This window comes from Acartia tonsa, chromosome 14, assembly GCF_053477335.1.
Source record: "Acartia tonsa isolate MP-2025a chromosome 14, ASM5347733v1, whole genome shotgun sequence".
NCBI classification, from domain to species: domain Eukaryota; kingdom Metazoa; phylum Arthropoda; class Copepoda; order Calanoida; family Acartiidae; genus Acartia; species Acartia tonsa.
This window is the reverse complement of record NC_137273.1, coordinates 11,379,372-11,404,640: the sequence shown is the minus strand read 5'-3', so window position 1 is coordinate 11,404,640 and position 25,269 is coordinate 11,379,372. Positions and strand designations below refer to the sequence as shown.

General features: G+C 28.7%; 4 protein-coding genes and 1 long non-coding RNA gene across 5 annotated transcripts; all 5 read right to left on the bottom strand.

Moving 5' to 3' along the window:
- Positions 1-108: 108 nt before the first annotated feature.
- LOC145305611 (uncharacterized) lies at positions 109-1,920 on the bottom strand. The gene is made up of 7 exons (XM_080147293.1): positions 1,826-1,920; positions 1,638-1,690; positions 1,431-1,501; positions 1,240-1,294; positions 1,057-1,109; positions 606-960; positions 109-334 (listed from the first exon to the last, which is right to left on the bottom strand). Exons 1-7 carry the CDS (start codon positions 1,826-1,828, stop codon positions 142-144), a joined length of 783 nt encoding a protein of 260 aa, XP_080003419.1. The 5' UTR covers positions 1,829-1,920; the 3' UTR covers positions 109-141.
- Positions 1,921-10,292: 8,372 nt separating this feature from the next.
- Positions 10,293-12,230, bottom strand: LOC145305610 (uncharacterized). Its single transcript, XR_013874638.1, has 2 exons — positions 12,096-12,230; positions 10,293-10,738 (listed from the first exon to the last, which is right to left on the bottom strand). It is a non-coding gene; the product is annotated as an uncharacterized LOC145305610 (long non-coding RNA).
- A 219-nt stretch (positions 12,231-12,449) lies between these two features.
- Positions 12,450-13,666, bottom strand: LOC145306416 (astacin-like metalloprotease toxin 5). Its single transcript, XM_080148511.1, has 3 exons — positions 13,339-13,666; positions 12,889-13,028; positions 12,450-12,754 (listed from the first exon to the last, which is right to left on the bottom strand). The coding sequence occupies exons 1-3, from the start codon at positions 13,545-13,547 to the stop codon at positions 12,450-12,452; spliced, it is 654 nt and encodes a 217-aa protein (XP_080004637.1). The 5' UTR covers positions 13,548-13,666.
- A 185-nt stretch (positions 13,667-13,851) lies between these two features.
- Positions 13,852-15,722, bottom strand: LOC145305609 (uncharacterized). The gene is made up of 7 exons (XM_080147292.1): positions 15,644-15,722; positions 15,496-15,548; positions 15,235-15,305; positions 15,017-15,071; positions 14,743-14,792; positions 14,327-14,639; positions 13,852-14,059 (listed from the first exon to the last, which is right to left on the bottom strand). The coding sequence occupies exons 1-7, from the start codon at positions 15,644-15,646 to the stop codon at positions 13,867-13,869; spliced, it is 738 nt and encodes a 245-aa protein (XP_080003418.1). The 5' UTR covers positions 15,647-15,722; the 3' UTR covers positions 13,852-13,866.
- Positions 15,723-16,569: 847 nt separating this feature from the next.
- LOC145305893 (zinc metalloproteinase nas-6-like) lies at positions 16,570-25,101 on the bottom strand. The gene is made up of 7 exons (XM_080147749.1): positions 24,928-25,101; positions 24,393-24,529; positions 21,354-21,464; positions 17,623-17,728; positions 17,114-17,222; positions 16,957-16,990; positions 16,570-16,751 (listed from the first exon to the last, which is right to left on the bottom strand). Exons 1-7 carry the CDS (start codon positions 25,056-25,058, stop codon positions 16,612-16,614), a joined length of 768 nt encoding a protein of 255 aa, XP_080003875.1. The 5' UTR covers positions 25,059-25,101; the 3' UTR covers positions 16,570-16,611.
- Positions 25,102-25,269: the final 168 nt, after the last annotated feature.

Sequence of the window (25,269 nt, the reverse complement as noted above, 5' to 3'; positions counted from 1 at the left end):
AAGACTTATTTAACAAACATTGAGATGGGTATGGCAGGTGTCCTGCTTAAAATTATCTATTTCAATGTGTAGGAAAAACTTATCACAACTTTAGAAACCTTTCATAAACAAAAGTATTTAAAATCAATCATAATCTAATCTTTATTCCTCAAGATTATTGATATATTTGTTCAGGATTTTATGGGAAGTCTTGAGAAGTTCTTCTTCATTAAATTTAGCTGCAAAGTCCCTTACTGCTCCATGAACTTGTCCAACCAAGTGATCAGCAACTTTATTGAGAACTTGTTTGGTGGAGTTGATGGATCTATTGGGAACTTTTAGTTTCTTTGGTTTCCTATAATTTAGTTGATTGTACAGTCCTTTTCCTTTTTTATGTATTAGAAAATTAAATGTGTTAAATTAAATTTTTTTTAAATACATGTCCAAAAATCAATTCCGATGTGTTATAAGGCTATTCAAAAACATGTTTAAAATGTATGTACAAATTTAAAAATTATTCATGATTGTAAAAGAGATCATATAATTTGGACAATTCTCTACTATCTAAGAGCTATGTATTAAGCTGGGAACACACACTTATGTAGAAAAGAATTGCTTTGTATTACCTTCTTAGTTTCTTTCTTCTCATTTTTTCTTCAAGTGTCATAACTTCAACTGAATCTTTATTATTGTATTCCTCTGAATCTTGTTCTAAACTAGATTCATAAGCATAGGGAATCAAGTCTTTCTCAGTAAGATTAACTTTAATTTTCTTCCTCCTTGGCTTTGACTTCTGTGAATGAATATTTGGTTTTCTTTTCTGTTTTCTCTTTTTAATCATCTTTTTATGCTTCCTTATGGGTCTTTTATCTTGTTTCTCTAATAGAGTGTCCATGATGTCAAATAAACCATTAGAACCTTCTTTTATCAGTCCATCAATTAAGCCTCTATTACTTTGAGAAAAAACATCTGGGTCATAATCTAAATTATAACTTTTTTTTAAAATAAAACTTGTTTTAAAGGTTTTATCTAGTTTTCTACAAAAAAAAATAGATTTTTCTATTTTAAAATTTTGACCTGAATAATAATCTTGATTTGAATTTAGATTTTGTAATTGATCAGGTGGAAACCTGTAAAATTTCTTGATTATTACAAATTGGATTCCAAATTTTTAAAAGTTAGAGTTTGTTTGGCTTTTTAGAGAATATTTAAACAAAGATGATAATTTTATAATTATATGAGGGAGTAAGTAAAAAATACCCATTATTTGTAGGAAATAAACCATTTGGAGGTTTAGCACTTTTTTCGAGTTTTTCTGAAATTGATAAACAAATGTAAAACTTTTGTTTAACTATTGTATAGTTTTTTAAAAAATAACAATAATAATAAAGATTATAAAAGAATATATATTGTAATTATATATAGATTCATGGTTACATTAAAACTATTACTTTCAAGAGATTTGACAAAATTCAGTACTCCAATTATTGATGGGTTAGTTGTAATTTGACATCTTATGGTACTTTAAAATAAAATATATATGTAGCTTTTATGAATTAAATATTTATAAAGAACACAACTAAGTCATATACATTGTTCTAGTATTTCCAATTAATTTTAAATATCTTGAATATTACAAATAATTTCTGTATGATTACCTTATATCTAAAACAAATATAGTAAGGATAGAAAGCAGTTTAATTGCTAGTACCTATATCAAGAAACTAGAATTAAAATCTATTTAAGAAGTTTTAGTAAGGAATAATAGTAAGTTATTGTATATTTTTATTAAGTTAGTAATCATCCTTTATCTATACAATCATCAACTTTTTTTCTTTTAACTTACCATAATTATATTGTTTTATTTAAATTGATGATTTAAACAACATCTGTATAATGTTTCTTGTTATGACTGATTTGTTTATCAAAAGAAATTAAACTATTTAGTTTATTAATTTCTGTGAATAATATTATTAGAACTTACTCAAAATTTTGTATGAATTAATTCATAATTTCTTTTTTTAATATATTTTTTTATTATATAAAGTAGTAAATTTTTTTGTTGGAGCTTAAGATTTTAATAATTTTTGAACTAATAGGCTATTGTTGAAAATTGTTAATTACTATTCTTAAGCAATACAAATTCTTAGATAAAATTATGGTTGCTTAGGTACATATGATTAAAATGAAGATTAAAAATACCACTCAAATTTAAGTATGTCCTTTTATATATAAATTCTTCTTGCTAAAACTTTTCTTTGCACAATTTAGGAAATATGATCTTTATTTGAATAAACTAATTTATTAAAAGATATTTATTATTTACATATTAATTGATTTGAATATAATGTCAACAAATTGACAAGAATATTCAACAATGCAATTGAGAAAACTCTTAAATACTTATCTGATACATATTTTTTCATATTTTCAAATAAAGACTATGTCATTTTTCACAATAATTAAATAGCCTTTATTCTAGAACCATTATCAAGACTTTTTGCCTCACTTTTTAGCTTGTTAAAAATAAAGCTAGTTTTATGCAATTTGTGCATTATTTGACAAGTGGGCCACTTTTCTGCACTACATCTCCAATTTTAGTAATATTCTATATTATGTCTGTTGGGTGGTTCAAGGCTTCAGGAGGGTAGAAAAAAGTTTCAGAGTCCCTCGACGTGTAAATATATAGCTATCCATGAAGGTAGGTAGCAAAATAAATTTTATACACTAAAATGAAACTGAAACTTTTGTTTTACAGGGTGTCCAACAAAAAGTATATTTTAGATATCAAATATAAAAACAAGGATGACAACATCCATAAGTAGCGAAGCACAAAAAATCGTAGATGGGAATACGTACAGGTAGATTTAAAAGGTTTTTACTAAAATCAAGAATAGATTTATTGGATAAGATAAATATGAAACCTTGTTTTATTTTGTATGATGACGATGGTCAAAGTAAATTATATTAAAGATGCTCATAACAATGGGAAAAATTATTTTGATACTGATATCCCATAAAAGTTTGAAAATTGGATCAAAATAAACAAAGATCTTGGGAAATATGTAAAACATATAAAAATAGCCAAAAACCTGATAAAAGGCAGTCTGGCCGCCATGGTTGTTTTCTTGAAACGACAAAAAAATTAATTTTTAAATCCTTAAAAACTTAAAAAATTTGGAAAATCGGACCATATACACTGAAGATATGGAAAAAAGTGTTAAATATATTTATAAATAGCCTAAAACCTGCCAAAAAGGCAGTCTGGCCGTCATGGTTATTTCCTTTAAAGACGGGAAATTTAATTTTGATATCTACAACTGAAAAAATTTTGAAAATCGGACTATAAACACTGAAGATATGGAGAAAAATGTTAAAAATATAAAAAAAACAGCCTAAAACCTGCTGAAAAGGCAGTCTGGCCGTCATGGTTGTCTTCTTTAAAAGACGGGAAATTTAATTTTGATATCTATAACTGAAAAATTTTTGAAAATCGGACCATACACTGAAGATATGGAAAAAAATGTGAAAAATATAAAAATAGCCTAAAACCTGCTAAAAAGGCAGTCTGGCCTTCATGATTGTTTCTTTAAACGACAGGAAATTTAATTTTGATATCTGTAACTGAAAAAATTTTGAAAATCGGACCATAAACACTGAAGATATAGAGAAAAATGTGAAAAATATAAAAATAGCCTAAAACCTGCTAAAAATCGGTCCGACCGCAAATGATGTTTTATAGTCAATTGTGCTCCTTAATAATGGGAATGTTGTCAAAAAATTTCAGCATTCTATCTTTTATAGGAGCTGAGTAAATCCCATTTCCCCCATAGCGTTACGGACTGACGGACTGACGGACTGACGGACTGACTGACTGACTGACGGACGGACAAAGTGAATTATAGAGTAGCTTCGCTACTAAAAACTGTTTAGATATATTTTATAAAAATACAAAAATTGACAACCTTATAGTCTTAGGTGGTTTATACCCTTAATACCACATATGCCCATGTGCCATGTAAAACAAAAAAAAATGTCAAAATCTTAAATGTTTTTATCACAAAGAAGATAAAGTATAGATTATAATCCAGGTAGAAGATTCTGCCTGGCTAGCCTGAATTAAAATTGGAACATTTGAAAGACCAAAACGGCTATAAGGCTGTTAGTAAATCACATGATTTAAGTAATTATTCTGAAAAAATATTCAAAATTTTCTTTTGCAATGATTTACTAAAAGCCTTGTAGCCGAGTGTTTCTTTACCCTATTCAAATTGGATTAAAATGTTCACGAAGCTGGGAAAAAGTTGATATATGTCACTGATTAATGTTTTTTAAGAGTACTATTTTGAGAATTAAGTCTTAACCCTTACAGATCGGGGGGGGGGGGGGCATATTGACCCCCTCCCTCTATTTTTTCAATGTCATTTTTTTTGTAGGTAAGATAGAGAGTTGTGACTTCATGACTTTTTAAGTTTAGTAATTATACGTCGGCAAGAGTTGATTTTATTAGGATATCTGGTCTATGTCGGTCATGGTGTCCAGTCAAAGTCAGTTGGGTAGCACAAAAATTAAAAACAATTCTAAATAAATCTTAATTTCTACATTATGACTTTGTATATAAGGTAGAAACCTAAAATTTTTTTGGTGAATGAGAAAAGTGGTGTTATGACCGTTTGACCGCACCCTGACCGACTTTATGACCGATTTTTGTCCGGCTTTTACTACAGACATATATCATGAATATTGTGGCTTCTATTACAGCTAGAGACCTATAAATTTTTTTGGTAAATCCTTGAGCAATAATTAACAGATAAAAATATTATTTGGCGCCGCCAACCGCCGTTTTACCGCCGTAACCGCCGAAGATGGCGGTTTCGTTATTTGCCGTTTTTTGGCGATGATCAGAAAAAGTAATTTTTTTGTTATGAAAAATAAAAGTTCGTCCTAAAATTTGGTCATCCTAGCTGCAAAATTGGCCGCTCTACAGCTGTTTTAAAATTTAGTGGCTGGCCGCTAAAAAGCGGCTAAGGAGCGGCCTGATCGCTATGACTAGAAAAAGTAATTTTCTCTAAAAATACACATGAACCACCAGAAAAAAATTTTACGTCTTTATCTGTAACAGAAGCCGAGATAGAGGGGGGGGTCAATTTTTACCGAAAATCGAAAAGATATTACCAAATATGGGTATAAGGTCAGCTGATTTATAGTTGTCGATTGTGTAACATAGCACCCTCATCCTATCTCAATATTTACTACTTGCTAAAAAAGCTTCAACATACTGCAGAGCTAAAAATACGATTAGGCCCCCACATAATTGGGGGATTTTACTATAGATTGAGAAAGTTTTTAGCTATTATGGTTTTTTTTATTTTGGGGTAAAATTCTTGCTTAGATTATATTTGATTAATTAACTAAAATCTATAAAAGATATTTAAAAGAAACAATCTTTGAAACATGAATTAATTTGCTATAAGCGTTTTCTGAATACAGCACAGCCAGGTTAAATCAAATACACACACACACAAACATACATAGGACTCCACAGAACTTGATTGTTTAATACTTCAAAACATGGAATAAGATAAAGAGACAACACAAATTATATTCTTTTAATATTAATCTGTTATTCATGGATGTACATTAATTAAAGCAAGGCTTTTATCTTAATCCTAAACACAATGTAAAGATGGTTCCTGAGGTAATAAATCAAGTCAGTTACCAATAAACCTATACAAAAATTGAAATAAAATAACATGTTTTTTCAGTTATGGGAATAAAATTATTTACTTTTTATAGCTATTGAAATTTTCCCGTACTGGTCCAAACTTACAACTTAAAATACACTGAAGGGACTGCGACTTTTACAATATTTAGTAATGTTTGGTTTCTATACTTCAACTTAACAAAATCCGTTGGTACCATTTGTACCACAAAAGATAAGGAGGGGGACGGAGAATGGAAAAGGGAAACATGAATGCCCAAGGTAAGTGAATGAGTGTGTGTGTGTGTGTGTGTGTGTGTGTATAATGACAGATATATAATTAAATTCGACACATTACGAGATTATTTTACGATGATAAAATGCTTTTTTTTATGTAAATACTATAGAAAGACTGCTATATTTTATGCTGAATATGAGCAGCAAATGATATTTGTTTATTCTATTTAAACATTTTAATTCTTAAATATCATGCTTTCTACAGATTTAATCAATTTTTCTTTTGTCACTATACCTGCATAAACAAAGCGGTATTTGGTTAATGATTTTTTAAAATAAACCAAACTTTTTCATTACATTTTAGAGAAAGTTCAAAGATAAATATTAAAAGAGATATATTACAAAAATATTTTCTAAGTATCAATTTTTTTGTTTTTATCTGCAAGCGAAGAAATAACTTATTATCTCTTAGTTTAATTGATGCTCAGATTTTAACATTATTTTCATGTGGAAACACTCTCTGCATTTTAAACTGATTTTTTTCTAACTTAACTGAACTTTTAAGGCATAATTCTTTGAAAATTACTTAAAATATAAAAAAAGGTAAACGAAAATGCATTTTGAAAAATTAAATTCGCGATCACTTTAAATACATCCCATTTGAAAATAAATCAAACTTTAAAAAAACGAATTTATTCTCTTGAAAACGTCGTTGTATTTTGAGTTTTATTGTACATATCTTAAAACCTATCAAAATCGACAAATAACAATCTTTTTGTTGAAGTTTACTTGCAAATTTAGAGTAGAATAAATTCTTTTGTTACATACATATAAAACTAACCAAAAAAGTTTGTAATTTCTTTTTACGGGGAGATTAAACGATTTCTACCAATAATCGAAAATATATTACCAAATATGGGTATAAGGTCAGCTGATTTATAGTTGTCGATAGCACCCTCATCCTATCTCAAAATTTACTACTTGCTAAAAAAGCTTAATCATACTGCAGAGCTAAAAATACGATTAGGCCCCCACATAATTGGGGGATTTTAAAGTTTTTACTATAGATTGAGAAAGTTTTTAGATATTATGGTTTTTTTATTTTGGGGTAAAATTCTTGCTAAGATTATATTTGATTGATTAACTAAAATCTATAAAAGATATTTAAAAGAAACAATCTTTAAAACATGAATTAATTTTGCTATAAGCATTTTCTGAGTACAGCCAGGTTAAATCAAATACACACACACACACACACAAACATACATATGGACTCCACAGAACTTGATTGTTTAATACTTCAAAACATGGAATAAGATAAAGAGCACACAAATTAAATTCTTTTAATATTAATCTGTTATTTATGGATGTACATTAATTAAAGCAAGGCTTTTATCTTAATCCTAAACACAATGTAAAGATGGTTCCTGAGGTAATAAATCAAGTCAGTAAGCAATAAACCTATACAAAAATTGAAATAATACAACAGGTTTTTTCAGTTATGGGAATGAAATTATTTACTTTTTATAGCTATTGAAATTTTCCCATACTGGTCCAAACTTACAACTTAAAATACACTGAAGGGACTGCAACTTTTACAATATTCAGTAATGTTTGGTTTCTATACTTCAACTTAACAAAATCCGTTGGTACCATTTATACCAACGAAAGATAAGGAGGGGGGATGGAGAATGGAAGAGGGAAACATGAATGGCCAATGTAAGTGAGTGAGTGTGTGTGTGTGTGTATAATACAGGTATTTAATTAAATTCGACACATTAGAAGATTATTTTACGATGATAAAATGCTTATTTTTATGTAAATATTATATAAAGACTGCTATATTTATGCTGAATATGTGCAGCAAATGATATTTGTTTATTCTATTTAAACATTTCAATTCTTAAATATCATTCTTTCTACAGATTTAATCAATTTTTCTTTTGTCACTATACCTGCATAAACAGAGCGGTAGTTGGTTAATGATTTTATAAAATAAACCAAACTTTTTCATTACATTTTAGAGAAAGTTCAAAGATAAATATTAATAGAGATATATTACAAAAATATTTTCTAAGTATCAATTTTTTTGTTTTTATCTGCAAGCGAAGAAATGGCTTATTTTCTCTTATTTTAATTCTTGCTCAGATTTTAACATTATTTTCATGTGGAAATACTCTTGGCATTTTAAACTGATTTTTTTCTAACTTAATTGAACTTTTAAGGCATAATTCTTTGAAAATTACTTAAAATATAAAAAAAGGTAAACGAAAATCCATTTTGAAAAATTAAATTCGCGATCACTTTAAAATACCCATTTAGCTGACCCTTAAAAATTATAAATGTGGTCAATCATACTTATCAAAACAAGGTGTACATTAAAAGTAACTTTTAATCTTTGTCTAAAACGACAAAGCATCCAATGCTGGAACCACCTCCACTTGAGGTGTGTTCAGTGGTGGTCTTCTTAGTATGACACCAATATTTTAAGGGTTAAAGAGTACCTACTATCCACTGTAAATGATAGCAATTTATTTAAAGTCAAATCTTACAGAACTAAATTTTAAAGGCTTAAAACAAATATTTAACAGTATCTATTAGATTTTGATACAATTTAAACTTTTTTAATTTTGTCCAATTAGTCAGTGTGATTTGTACTTTAGCATTATTGTCTTTACTGCGCAAGTCAAAGATTCCTTCAAATTTCCCAGAAATATTTAAGGTTTTCACTTCTATTCCTCCTTATTCTATTTTTTATCAGTACTGCCACACTGCAAGAAAATGTAATGTGATTTTCATAGAGAATATTGACCTGTAATTAATTTTTTTCATTCTTTTTCATAATTCCAATTTTTAGATGATTTCAGTCTCTCCTCACAAGTTTCAGCTTAATAAAAATGACTAGGTACCTATCATCAAAAAAATCAAGAACTGTTTTGGTTTATATTATTATTTAATTTTTTATGATCTTTTATATTAACCTAGATAAAGGGTGAGCAAAAAAATTTTTAAAATTCAAATTGCACGGCTTGTGTTAATAGTAGAAAAATGTTATGCATACTGCTATGAAGTCTATTTTTGGAAATATAAGAACAATTTCTCTGCTACATATAGTTAGGGACCCACGTGGTAAAATGTCCTAACTGACTTAAAACTTGACTTGCTTTTTGAAATTTTACCACCTAGCTCCTAGATTATTTGTATCACAGGAACTGTTCTTATATTTAAAAAAAAAAAGTTGGATCATGGAAAGAAAACAAAGTCATTCCTAATTAGGACAGAAGTCACTGGAAATTGATCTAAGGAAGGCTACTTATGTCCTTCATCTAACAAAATATAACTTAAGGGAGGTGACTTATGTCCTTTGTCTGACAAATTCTTACATTAGGAAGGCTGCTTATGTCCTTAATCTTGCAAAACTTAGCTTTTCTGTCCTTCACATAGCAAAACCTCACAAAACACAAGAATTTGCTATGTTTTGTAAGAATTTGCTATGTTTTGTAAGAATTTGCTATGTTTTGCAAGAATTTGCTATGTGAAGGACAAAAAAGCAAATTTTTCCAAGAATTTGCTATGTTTTGCAAGAATTTGCTATGTTTTGCAAGAATTTGCTATGTTTTGCAAGAATTTGCTATGTTTTGTAAAAATTTGCTATGTTTTGTAAGAATTTGCTATGTTTTGCAAGAATTTGCTATGTGAAGGACAGAAAAGCTAAGTTTTCTAAGAATTTGCTATGTTTTGTAAGAATTTGCTATGTTTTGCAAGAATTTGCTAAGTTTTGTAAGAATTGGCTATGTTTTGCAAGAATTTGCTATGTTTTGTAAGAATTTGCTATGTTTTGCAAGAATTTGCTATGTGAAGGACAAAAAAGCTAAGTTTTCCAATATTTTGCTATGTGATGGACCAAAAACCAATTTTATGCAAGATTTTGCTATGTAAAGGATCAAATAGCTAGGTTTTGTGAGGTGAAGGAAGGCTACTTATGTCCTCAATCTTGCAAAATCTTTGTTAAGGGAGGCATATTATGCCCTTCATCTAACAAATTCTCACTTAAGGAAGGCTACTTATGTCCTTCCTAGGAAGGTGACTTCTGTCCTAATTTAGGAATGACTTTGTTTTCTTTCCATGATCCAAAAAGTTAATAGCGGTTCTTACGGTATGCCCAACATTTTTCTACTATTAACACAAGCCAAGCATTTTTAAAATTTAAAAATATACGCAGTTCTTTATGCACACACAATTCTCTAATATTTAGTATTATACTTTTTTCCTCTTCCCCTTTCAGTCTGTAGTTGCTTGGGGTAAAGATGCTAGTATTTCAAATAACATAAATACCCAATAATTCAGATAAAGATAAAAATCAAACAGAACAATCTTTGATTTCTTTATTTTTTATTTTATAAATATAATCTTTCTGCAATAAATTTTATTTATAATCAAATTACAACCATATAATAAGTATTTGTATAATATGTTACACTATAAAAATCTAATCATAATTCCACTAAAAGATACATTAATAATAAAATCATTTGCATAATGTAAATTGATTTAGTAATTAACATCATAATTATTAACTCTATTTGAATTATAATAATTTCATTTTTTTCTTTGTTATTATACTTTTTTATATTTGTTGCCTTAATTCTTATCATTCTCTAATAAAGTACAAAGTTTGCATGTTTGGGCACAATTTTCCATCATCCAGTCTCTTTTATTCCAACACTCTCCTTTCAGCATCATATCATGGCATCCAGTGTTTTTGTCAGTACATTTGTTCACATTGGGTTGTCTTTCCTCATCATTTATTTGGGGATACCCCTGAAAGTTCAATAATACAGCATTGTACAGTAAAAAAGTTGTTTTAGCATTTCTGGACCTTAATACTTGGTGTATTTTTTACGTATGTCCTTTTTAGTAGCGAAGCTACTCTATAATTTGAAATGTCCGTCTGTCCGTCTGTCTTAGTTTGGGGGAAACGTGATTTTCTCGGCTCCTATTAAAGATAAAAGGCTGAAATTTTTTGACAACATTCCTATTATCAAGGAGCACAATTAACTATAAAACATCAATGGCGGTAGGATCGGTTTTTAGCAGGTTTTAGGCTATTTTTGTATTTTTCACATTTTTCTCTATATCTTTGGTGTTTATGGTCCGATTTCCAAAATTTTTTCAGTTATAGTATCAAAATTAAATTTCCTGTCGTTTCTAGAAAACAACTATGACGGTCAGACTGCCTTTAGGCAGGTTTTAGGCTATTTTTGTATTTTTCACATTTTTCTCCATACCTTTGGTGTTTATGGCCTGATTTCCGAAGTTATTCAGTTATAGATATCAAAATTAAATTTCCTGTGTTTCAAAAAAACATCAATGGCGGTCAGACTGCCTTTTGCAGGTTTTTGGCTATTTTCATATTTTTCACATTTTTCCTCATATCTTTAGTGTTTATGATCCGTTTATTTAAATTTTTGTAGTTAAAAATATCAAAATAAAATTTCCTGTTGTTTTGAGCATCCAGTATGTAATTTACTTTGACTGTCAGTCTGTTAGTTATAGTACTAAAATATAAATATTAAGAAATTAAAAACAAATGTTGAATAGGTTTCGTGATTTTTTTCCTAATATACATGCTTTTGACAACTAATATCTAAATTCTTATTTAATTGTTTGTGCTTCGCTACTTATGGATGTTGTCATCCTTGTTTTCTATACATATCCACACCAGAATATATGAAAATTGTTAATTTTACATCATTTAACAGAGATTTTCAGAGCCAAAATTTTATAAAAGTTACTGAGGAAAAGTAACTTTATACGAAAGATAATTTTTCAAGTATGAAATGATGTATTCCTTTTAAAAATTCCAACTTTCACATCAAATGTTTCAATTTTCTTCACTAAAAGGCATTTTGTAAACATGAACTAATAAAAAAAGTGACATTTAGCAATATCGAGTTTCCTGAGCACCTTTTCCAAACTTTGGGTTAAAAATCTCCAATTTTAATCAATATAAAAAATATTTTTTAACACATATTCTTGTGTGGAAATGTATAGAGAACTAGTGCATATGCACCTTTTAAATGCATCAAGAAACAAAGGCTCAAATCCCTAAAATATACTTTTTTAAGGGTCATGCTGTATATATCTTAATGGATTTTATTCCAAACAACATCATTACCTTGCACTGGTATAAAGTATTGATCTGTCTGATATCATAATTTGACAGATATTTTCTATTACCAAAATTTGGACATATATTTGGATAACCAGGGTCTTGTTTAATCACTATTGTTGGCTCTCCATTGGAGCTAAAAGTGAATCAAGTTGAATATATTAACAAGTAAATATTAATTTTATAAACTTGAAGTTATTTTACAGCCTTGGTTCTTTGAATAATCAGGAATAGCTAATACCAAATAATGTTAAGGTAGCATACATCAAGAGAAATGCGGGTAAACTAGAAAGTATTAGCACATGAACATGCTTTTGAGAGCTTTTTGATAATTTATTAGACAAGGTTATGTAGGACTTATTATTCTATAAATGTTATAATCCTTGCTCTGTGCTTAGTTGTTTGGCAGGAAGCAGGCTTGACAAATACAAAAAAAATATCTAAAATCATGTATAAAACTTGATTCCTGAATGCATTGCTCTCATAGTGCATTATAGAACATGTATCATATGGAGCATTTTGTGTCTGTCCCTCCTTCTTTTCAAAATTGTGCTTTTGGTTAGTCTCAATGTTTTCTTCGTTAATTTTTATATAGTGGTCCCTGTCTGGTCTGGATTGTTCATGCCAAAAGCCAAGAGTGTGGAGCAACTCATGCATGATAGTTCCTGAATTTTAGTAAACATGATATAAAAGCAGTAGATTCATGGTAGGTGTTTGATAAGTTAGCTACTTAGTGAACCTTAAAGTCAAGTTTAAAAGTTGTGTAAAGGATCATCAATTGCAAAAAAGGTTAGTTTACCAAGTGCCCAGCAGCCATCAGAAAGTACTAAAGTCTGTTCCTTGGCTTGGTATCCCACTCCAGAGGAACATTCAGGTTGGCCATTAAAGTTGGTTGTGATTTTCACATGCCCACCAGTAGAAGGTTTCTCCCATTTGAACCTTGAATCAATAATCAATTGTTGTTTATTACTTACCAGAGGATTGGCCTCCCATTGTATATTTGTTATTATTTAAAATTATGTGGGCGTATTAAGGGCCAGTAACTGTATTGTATAACCTTTTAAGAGCCAATAATAAGCTTCTCAGAAAATATAAGACTGACTGATCTAGCTTTTCTGAGATCTTACAAGACAAAAATAAACTAGCACACTTTAGACTGTATAAAAATAATCTAGAAAAATCACCGAATTGATGTGAAGTCAGTGGACAACATTAGTTATAGAGGAGCTGTGCTACTAAAAACTTTTACTTAACACAGGAAACATCCTCTATTCTCTGTATCGCTTGCTTGATAAGGTATATTTTGTCTTGTGCAAATTTAGCATTCTCGTCCACAGTCACATAAACAACACCATTCAGCCATTTTTGTTGGTCTAATACCACATACCTATTCTTGTAAGAATTTCTCTGATATGAAGTCAGTATGATGTCCCCTTCAAAGTTATCAGGGTTTTCCATTCCCAATATTCTATTTTCTTTGTCTGGTTTTTTCCTCTAAAGTAAAAGATTCAAAGTTTAAAGTATGAGATGTTGGAATGAGTACAACCATAGAATTTCAGTAATCTTTTTTAGTATTGTCCAAGTGTCCTGCAATAAATCAACTTTGAACCTTCATTTCAAAGCTGCAGACTTATTTACCAAACATTATGATGAGAATGTGTGTGAATAATACTTAATACACCTTTTTTATTCTATGGGAGCCTATCAAACTCTACACTTATACATAAGGATATAAACTTAATCTAAAAAATTTTATAATCAATCATAGTCTAATACTTCATTCCTTAAGCTTTTTTATATATTTATTCAGGATTTTGTTGAAAGTCTTGAGAAGTTCTTCTTCATTAAATTTAGCTGCAAAATCCCTGACTGCTCCATGAACTTGTCCAACCAAGTGATCAGCAACTTTATTGAGAACTTGTTTGGTGGAGTTGATGGATCTATTAGGAGCTTTAATTTTCTTTTGTTTTCTAAAATTTAGTTTTGTGCAATAGATTTCATTATTTATACATCAAAAATAAAATATTTTCACATATATGTTCAAAAATCAATTTCTATATGTTAAAAAAAGCTAATAAAATATGTTTTAAACAGATATACAAATTTTAAAATTATTCATGATCGTTACAGAAATCACAAAAAAAGATTATAATTATTCGGACAATTCTCTACTATCTAGGAGCTATATATTGAGGAGGGGACACACACTTATGTATAAAAGATTTGCTTTGTATTACCTTCTTAGTTTCTTTCTTCTCATTTTTTCTTCAAGTGTCATAACTTCAACTGAATCTTTATTATTGTATTCCTCTGAATCTTGTTCTAAACTAGATTCATAAGCATAGGGAATCAAGTCTTTCTCAGTAAGATTAACTTTAATTTTCTTCCTCCTTGGCTTGGACTTCTGTGAATTAATATTTGGTTTTCTTTTCTGTTTTCTCTTTTTAACCTTCTTTTTATGTTTACTATCAGGTCTTTCATTAGAACCTTCTTGTATCAGTCCATCAATTAAGCCTCTGTTACGTAGAGAAAATACATCTGGGTCATAATCTGTTTTATAATCATATAATTTTTAAAATAAAACTTGTATTTTCTGAGTTTCATTAAATTTTTCTACAGAAATAAATAGATTTTTCTATTTTAAAATTTTGACCTGAATAATAATCTTGATTTGAATTTGGATTTTGTAATTGATTTGGAAATCTGTAATATAGGTCCTGATTATTACAAATTGAATTCCAAAGGGGTAGTTGCACGAATTGCATTCAAAATTTATAAAAATTATATATTGTTGTAACTTATGCTTGGAATCAAACTTCTTAAATGCACTTAATGCAACTATCCCTTTTCAAAGTTAGACTTTGTTTGGCTTTTTAGAGAATATTTAAACAAGGTTGATAGTTTTATGAGTTACTAAAGAAAAATACCTTTTATTTGTAGGAGCTAAACCATTTGAAGGTTTAGCATTTTTTTCAAGTTTTTCTGAAATTAGAAAAAAATATAGAATGTGTTTTGTTAAAATATTGTATATTTTAATTTGTTTATTAAATAATTGTTATCCAAGAATATATATTGTGCAAAATGTAAGAACAAATATCACCATTAAAATATATAAATAGATTCATCATTACATTAAAATCATTACCTTCAAGAGATTTGAACAAATTTAGTACTCCAATAATTGATGGGTTAGTTGTATTCTCACATCTTATCATACTTTAGAATGAAATATAAAGTTTTATGAATCAAATATTTATAAAGAACCACTGCTAATTGTTTTGTATTTTTACTTTTTACTAAATAGTAGGAAGTAATAGATAACAGAACTAAAAGGTATTTACATTGCTCCACATATCAAAGTATTATGCTATATCTTGAATTTTATAAATAATTTCTGTATGTTTACCTTATATCTAAAACAATCATAGTAAGGATAGAAAACAGTTTTATTGTCAGTACCTAAAATGATATAACTGTACCCAATTCTCTCAAAAAAGTTAAAATAAGTCTATTAGAAAAAGTATGCAATTGTTTTATTGTATCTTTTAACTTACCATAATTGGTTTGTTTTGTCTAAATTGATGATTTAAACAACATCTGTGTAATGTTTCATATTATTACTGAAAAATATAATATAAATTCCTTGGAATACTAGTATTAGAACTTACAAAGAATTTTTTACAAATATGTAAATCCATGATTTCCTTTTCATAGATAATAAGTTTCTTAATTAAAATTATGGTTACCTAGCTACAAATAGGATTAAAACTACCTTTCAAATAGAACTATTTACAATTTATATTTTCTTCTTACTGAAACTTTTCTTTGTACAATTTTAGAAATATGATCTTCATTTGAATTAATTAAAAGATAATAAAAGATATGTATTATCACATAATTGATCATCAATTTACAATATTATTCAAATAAACAAATTTTTTTTCCTCTAAATTTCAAATGAAGAAACTTATCTTTCACAACAACTAACCAGCTTTTTTCTATATCCACAAGAAATCAATCCTTGTTACATGTTACTCCATTGGGATGGGGTCATATTGACCCTCACTGTTATGAAACTTTACGACAATTTTCAACAAGATAAATATGAAACTTGCAGTACATAAAAGTTTTAATATATATATTCATCATGGCAGCCACAGGTTCCTTAAATGAAATCCAGGTATGTATATTAACAGGTGCCTAAAATATACTAAACAACATTCATTGAGTTTTTTTGCTCAACAAGAATTGCCAATAATAATTAGATTAGCAAAGACAATTTCTGACTTCAGAAGGGCACAGATATTGAATTTATTGAAATATAAATTGATTTAAACTTTTAAGTTTCCAAAACATAGATTGTTTGTCAACTAATATATGTGTGCTTTCACTCATATCAATGTTTATAACAACAAAAACTCACTTACTATTTAAAATATTTCAGATAATTGTTACTGATTTAAAGAGATGTATGTATATATCAGAAATTTATTAGAAATCATTTATAAGATACAAAAAAAAATCATGGTCTTTTATTTTTAATAAGCGTACAAACTTTGCATGTTTTTGCACATTTTTGAATCATATAATCTCTCTGCCTCCAACAATATCCCTTTTTCATCAAATCTTCACAGTCAATCCGGGCATCAGCACATTCTCTTCCTGCAAAATAAGGAAATTGTATTTTTTCAAAATTTTATATCTTCCTTGAAACTTTTAGGGTATACGAAAATAAGAATTAAGTTTGCAATCAAATTCAAATTTTTGACAGAAATCTGTTATTCTTAACAAATAATAGACTTTTTCTATTTGAACATGAATACATAAGTTTAAACAAATTTTTAAGTATTTGATGTGTCTACTTTACCTTGTTCTTCTATATCATTAACTTGTGGATATCCCTAAATGTTAGTAATACAACTATATAATTTAATAGAAGAAATTCTATTTAAATCTTGTAAATATTTGAGAGGTAAATCTTTAATTTATTATCTGTACAAAGAGAAACAAAACTTAAAATTTACCTGACATTGATATAGAGTGTTCAACTGCCTGATATCATAATTTGATAAGTAGTATTCATTACCAATAGTATCACATTTGTTGGGCTTCTTCAAGTAAATTGTTGGTTTGCTGGGTAGGAAGGAATGAATGTATTTGTTAGAAAAATTGTTATTTAAAAAGCTTTAAATTGAAATTATACTTCCCAATAAAACAAGGATGACAATAATCTTTGTTATAAGATTGCGTAAAATCAGAAAAAAGTAATAAAAAATTGATATAACATATGTATAAAAATTGTTTTAAAAAAGATATAAAAAAACAGCTTATTTTAAATGGACGTAACAACTTTCTTGCAACAATATTAGAGTTGCTACTCTTTCTAAATCGTACCTAACTGCTACAGGAATCATTATGCAAAGAAAATCGGAAAATATATTTTAACATGCTTAAATTGACTAAATGTAAGGATGTATGGACATATAAGCATACTGACCCTAATTATAGAAAAGCCTCGCTTTTAAAAATGTACCTTTTATCAATTGCAAATAAATATTGTCCATAGTGCATAATGGAACAGGTATCATAGGGGGCTCCAAGGCTTATTCCAGGCATTTTCTCAAATTGATCACGATATACTAGAAATAAATTATTTTATTTACATTTTGCTTATTCAAATAAAATAAGTTTTCTAAATATAAGAAAATTATCAAAACTACAGGGTGTTTTTTTTTAATAAGACAAAAGTATTGCTCAATATAACCCACTTGCCATTGACAGAAATTAATAATCTATATCTTAAAGTGTTCACGAAGCTGGGAAAAAGTTGATATATGTCACTGATTAATGTTTTTTAAGAGTACTTTTTTGAGAATTAAGTCTTAAATACTTCCCATTTAAAAATAAATCAAACTTTAAAAAAACGAATTTATTCCCTTGAAAACATCATTGTATTTTGAGTTTTATTATACATATCTTAAAACCTATCAAAATCGACAAATAACAATCTTTTTGTTGAAGTTTACTTGCAAATTTAGAGTAGAATAAATTCTTTTGTTACATACATATTAAACTAACCAAAAAAGTTTGTAATTTCTTTTTACGGGGAGATTAAATGATTTTTACCGAAAATCGAAAAGATATTACCAAATATGGGTATAAGGTCAGCTGATTTATAGTTGTCGATTGTGTAACATAGCACCCTCATCCTATCTCAATATTTACTACTTGCTAAAAAAGCTTCAACATACTACAGAGCTAAAAATACGATTAGGCCCCCACATAATTGGGGGATTTTACTATAGATTGAGAAAGTTTTTAGCTATTATGGTTTTTTTATTTTGGGGTAAAATTCTTGCTTAGATTATATTTGATTAATTAACTAAAATCTATAAAAGATATTTAAAAGAAACAATCTTTGAAACATGAATTAATTTGCTATAAGCGTTTTCTGAGTACAGCACAGCCAGGTTAAATCAAATACACACACACACAAACATACATAGGACTCCACAGAACTTGATTGTTTAATACTTCAAATACTTCACAACACAAATTATATTCTTTTAATATTAATCTGTTATTCATGGATGTACATTGATTAAAGCAAGGCTTTTATCTTAATCCTAAACACAATGTAAAGATGGTTCCTGAGGTAATAAATCAAGTCAGTTACCAATAAACCTATACAAAAATTGAAATAAAATAACATATTTTTTCAGTTATGGGAATAAAATTATTTACTTTTTATAGCTATTGAAATTTTCTCGTACTGGTCCAAACTTACAACTTAAAATACACTGAAGGGACTGCGACTTTTATAATATTTAGTAATGTTTGGTTTCTATACTTCAACTTAACAAAATCCATTGGTACCATTTGTACCACAAAAGATAAGGAGGGGGACGGAGAATGGAAAAGGGAAACATGAATGCCCAAGGTAAGTGAATGAGTGTGTGTGTGTGTGTGTGTGTGTGTGTATAATGACAGATATATAATTAAATTCGACACATTACGAGATTATTTTACGATGATAAAATGCTTTTTTTTATGTAAATACTATAGAAAGACTGCTATATTTTTTGCTGAATATGAGCAGCAAATGATATTTGTTTATTCTATTTAAACATTTTAATTCTTAAATATCATGCTTTCTACAGATTTAATCAATTTTTCTTTTGTCATTATACCTGCATAAACAAAGCGGTATTTGGTTAATGATTTTTTAAAATAAACCAAACTTTTTCATTACATTTTAGAGAAAGTTCAAAGATAAATATTAAAAGAGATATATTACAAAAATATTTTCTAAGTATCAATTTTTTTGTTTTTATCTGCAAGCGAAGAAATAACTTTTTTTCTCTTAGTTTAATTGATGCTCAGATTTTAACATTATTTTCATGTGGAAACACTCTCCGCATTTTAAACTGATTTTTTTCTAACTTAACTGAACTTTTAAGGCATAATTCTTAGAAAATTACTTAAAATATAAAAAAAGGTAAACGAAAATGCATTTTGAAAAATTAAATTCGCGATCACTTTAATTTCTTCATTGGGGTGGGGAGTTTTGTATAAGAAACAAAAAATACTTGGCGATTATCAACAAATTATGCCTTAAAAACCGGTTGTTCCAAAGTACCTATTTTTGGAAGATTTTTGGATCAGGACCAATTTAAAGGGGGTGCTAAAATGCGTGCATTTTTAAAAATCAAATTGCACAGCTTGTGTTAATAGTAGAAAAATGTTACGCATATCGTTAGAATTGTCATAAACTCTAGTTTTTGGAAATATAAGTGTCATATTCCTGCTATTTGTAGTATAGAATCTACGTTGGAAAATGTGAGAAAGGTTGAAAAGTTTTAAGTAAGTTGGGACATTTTACCACCTAGCTCCAAAACTATATGTAGCACAGAAATATTTCTTAAACACCCAAAAACTAGAGTTTATGACGATTCTAACGATATGCATAACATTTTTCTACTATTAACACAAGCCGCGCAATTTGAGTTTTAAAAATATATGCATTTTAGCACACCCTTTAAATTGGTCATGATCCAAAAATCTTCAGAAAATAGGTACTTTGGAAAAACCGGTTTTTAAGACATAATTTGTTAAATAACGCCAAGTATTTTTTTTCTTAAACAAAACTCCCCAACCCAATGAAGAAATTAAGATATAGATTATTAATTTCTATCAATGGCAAGTGGGTAATATTAAGCAATACACTGTTAAAAATTTTTTTTTTTTTGCATCAGATAATACTATATATTCTTCACATTAATGTATAGTATCAATTTGTACGTTCTAGGAAAAAAACCTCATTACAATACAAGGAAGTTTCCAATACTGTATTGAGTATTAGTTATTGTTCTGTGGAGTAACATGTAGTACTAAATAATGTATTTGTCTGTAGAGTATTATCCAATACGCTTTTTGGAATAAAATTCAATATGGTAGAAGTAAGTTTTTAATACTCTCCTTTGCAATTTTTGATACCCTCTATCATAATTTTTGATACCCTGTAGGGTATGAAACTGTTTTACTTTGGATGAAAGATCAGTTTATAATATATGATTATTATATGTACATATACATTTTATTATATCAACAAACATACCAAGCAGAGCCATAAAACATTAATTTAAATGTAAATTTAGTAAAAAATGACTTTAAAGATGTTTAGGGCTAAACATGATCCTTAAAAATAAAAACTATGCTCAGCCATAATTACAATAATCAAAACTATAAATCTGAGCATAAATAGTAACTTTTCATCTTTGTCTAAAACGACCAAGCATTGAAACACTTCCATGAGAGGTGTGCACGATTGGTGTCTGTTTCAATTATTCTTTACAGTACAGATTCGTACCCTAGAAGGTATGAATAGTTACTATTTTAATAAACTATTCTCTTGCGTATTGTCCGATACTCTACAGCGTATCAAATATTACTATTTTAATAAACTATTCTACAGCGTAATTTCCCGTAGGATAGAGGGTATCAAATATTACTATTTTAATAAACTATTCTAAAGCGTATTTTCCAGTACCCTAGAGCGTATCAATCGTTACTAAAAAATGTATGGGTTCTGTATAGTAATAATTATTGTGTTATATAGTATTACATAGTGTTATATATTAATTATATAGTTGTAGTGTACTTACGGGTCCAATACTCACTAGTATTAATTGATACTAAATAAAAAAATTATTTTTAACAGTGTACTTTTGTCTTATTAAAAAAAAACACCCTGTATAATGTTACTTTTTTTCGGTAAAATATTATTGAAATCAATATAAATGTAGTTATCTCTATCTTCTCTTGATTGTTCATGAAAAAATCCAGCCGCATGTAAAAACTCATGCATAGGAACTCCTGAAATTATAAGTATTTCCATTAGTGGAGCTATTGCATGTAGAATTTTAACAAAATTCAAATGTTATAAAGAATTATAAAAACAAGGATGACAACATCCATAAAAGCGAAGCTCTGAAACGGTATTATAGACTCTTGTAGAGTGTCAGAACTAAATATACAAAATATAAATATATAAGTTTTGTATATAATTATTAAACTATGTTTGAAACATTAAACATGTCACAATAAGTTATAAAGGGAGGGGGGAGTGTTTTAAATCATCCAAATATGTTTTCTCGTATTTATTCAAACCAGTTCTCATCCATACGAAAAAGTTATGTCAAGCATCGCATCATATCCAGTTTTGAGATGAATTCAATCTTATTAGTAATGACTTGGTTGTTTATAGAACAGCTGACTAAAAAATCGAGGTTTTGTGATAAACCCACTTTTGTTGTTGCTTCATATGTGATATTTTTTCCCCCAATTTTTTTTGGCTGTAAAGAAGCTTTATATATTCATATAACATCCACCTAAATTTGACTTTTGGTATTTTATTTATAACATCACCAGAGGGAATTGAATATTGGAAAAAAAATATCAATTTATATTTTACACTGCTATGCATTGTTCTTGTTCTTGTTTTTTTTTTAATATTTATATTATTATAAAAAGAATTATTTAACGCTTCTATAGGTATGTTTCTCATTTTTCTAGGCTAAATATAAATATAATTATACCATTTTAAAGTCAGACATCATAACATATTTACGCAATTATTGAATCGGTCTGTATTATTAAGCTGGCAACCCTTAAAACAGCTGCATTTCATTATCCTATTATATAAAGTAGTAAGCTTTTTTGTCTGTAGCTTAAGGTTTCAATAAAGTATAAGGCTATTTTACTAATTTCCTTACTTCTTTAAATACAGAGCTCCTAGATGCTTGGAGCGCAGCTGCTAGTAAGCAAACAAAGTAAAACAATTCCTGAATAATTGATTTACAATTTTAAAAAGCAAAACATTTTTATAATTAGGATGTGTATATCCACGCAATGGTTAGCTCTTTTTGTTAGTTCAGGCATGTTAGAATTAATCTTAAATGTTGGAAGATGATTTTTGTAGCAGTTAGGTACTTAGCAACTTTATAATCATTACTTTATGTAAAGGGACGTCCAGGTGGAGGGGGGGGGGGGGTAGGGGGTTAAGGGTTATTAATTAATTTGGGGCAACCCCATAATTTTTAACCTTCCCCTCTCCCCCCCCCTTGGACGTCCTTGCCTCTATGATATAAAGATTACCCCCACAAAATGAACATGAGGATGCCTAAATTTAGATATTTCAATTCCCCCCCCCCTTCCCCAAAATCAAAAAGCTTGGACGTCCTTGATTATGTAAGCTCATTTAAATCAAGTTTCATTAGGATTTGTCAAAAAACTGGGGTGGGCTATATCGATTCCTACATTTTAAGTTTTCATGATTTTCTCTACTCCTATTCAAGATAGATGGTTGAAATTTTCAGGGATTGAATACTTTGAAATTCTGCATAATTTTATCAAGTTTTATTGAGATTTATTTATTGGGGTCCTAACTCAAACGTAGGAGTCCCAAATGTTGGAGTGGACAAACGCAGGAGTCCCAAACATCGGAGTTGACATACGTAGGAATGGGACAAACGTCAGAGTGGACAAACATCAAGGTGGACAAACATTGGAGTGGACATTGCTTAAATAAAACCTAGGAGTGTCTGCTATTTTAATAATATGACAATTTTTAAATTTTTTATACCCCTGTCTACAAAATAATGACTATAGCCGCAGCGCTCGGCCCCCTAGCCTATAACCTAACGTAATCTAACTAAGAAAAGTAACGAGACGGAGGGGGGGGGGGGGGGGGGCTGGGTTTGTATAAAAAAATTCAAAATTGAAAAAAAGAATTCAAAATTGAAAAAAAAGTTTGGGACTCCTGTGTTTGTCCACTCCAACGTTAGTCCCAAAAATCCTGCATTTTTCCACTCCACCGTTTGTCCCACTCCTGCGTTTGTTCCACTCTGATGTTTGGGACTCATGCGTTTGTCCCTCCAATGTTTTTCCACTCCTTCATTTGGCATGGAACCGATTAATGGTTGGGGTGTTAGTTTGATTCAATAATTGGGTTAATATGTTATGATGTCTAATTTTAAAATTGTGTAATTATATTTATATTTAGCCTAGAAAAATGATAAACATACCTATAGAAGCGTTAAATAATTCTCTTTCTAATAATATAAATATTTTTTACAAGAACAATGCATAGCAGTATAATTTTAAAACGATATTTTTTTCCAAAATTCAATTCCCTCTGGTGATGTTATAAATAATATACCAAAAGTCAAATTTAGGTGGATGTTTTATGAATATATAAAGCTTCTTTACAGCCAAAAAAACTGGGGGAAAAATATCACTTATGGAGCAATAACAAAAGTGGGTTTATCACAAAACCTCAATTTTTTAGTCAGCTGTTCTATAAACAACCAAGTCATTACCTGTACATTATAAAGCAATGCCAGGCGATTAAAATGAGGTATTAAGCACTTTCTAACTCCAAAAATTGATTCTTCTAGAGCAAAAATTAGTTTAGCATTTTTGGTGACTCAAATTTAAAATTTGATTTGTAGCAAGAGAAAAATATTAAAAAACATACTTTTTTCATCTAAGAGGCAAATTAATGGTATCAATATATTCGCAAATGTCTTATATACAGTTTAATACACTTTAAGTCCATTTATTTTGGGCTTTGAGTGAACGTCTAATAAGGTTGAATTCATCTCTTTTCTATAAATATAAAAAGGTATAAACATAAGAAGGCGAGGGCTAAAAAAACTGGTTTTAATCTTAATCATACATTCTATATCCGCGGATATCTGTTTATAATACGATGCAAGAAATAACTATTATCTTTCTAGTTACCTGCACCAGCGTAAAAACAGCGAGGTCCAAGAGACAGCTCCTGACCTCCCATCCCAGTGTTTCCTATCCCACTTTCACATTGAAATCCCCTGACAATCTTTAGATAATCCTTCTCATCTTTGGTTTTTTCAACAAACCTTAATTATAACAACTTATAATTTTAATAACAATAAAAGGATGACAAAATTCATAAAATCGAAGCTCTGAAACGGAGGAACAAACGAACATTAATTCTTGTAAAGTGTCATATCTGAATGAACAGAATGTAAATTTATAAGTGTTAATAATATTTTAAGTAAAAATTACTTTTTAAGTACTTGATTATAGAGGTGGTTCGCTTTAAATATTATACTTTGTTTTCCTAGTTATCAATATTACATAAATCAGATTTATTCAATAATTATGTCAAAAATTTCTGTCAAAAATGAAAAGAAGCAACATGTTTTAAATGAACGTATTTGCCTAAATTTGTAGTTGAAATAAACAAATATCTAAGACTTAGTATCAAGTTTTGATTTTGATACGTTTCACTTACCTCAAGCAAGATACATCCATTAGCCTTTGCATGGCCATTTTTATAAACATAATTTCTTTTTTCTTGAATCCTTGACTAATTATATATGCAATTTTTCCATCTTTCCATTTTGCCATAGGCCAATTTGCCATATTTCTATTTGAAGACAATTTGAATCCTGGTGGCAATCTTATATCCCCTGTCAAATCATTAATGATACCGCTAAATTGAAAAGTTCATTTTTTACCACGTAAAGCGTGTTCTATAAAGCTTAATCTCCATTACTAGTTCTTAACTACGTAATTCATGTCTTATATTGTTATGATTTATCTGGTGTAGATACATCTTAAAGCCAGCTCTAAA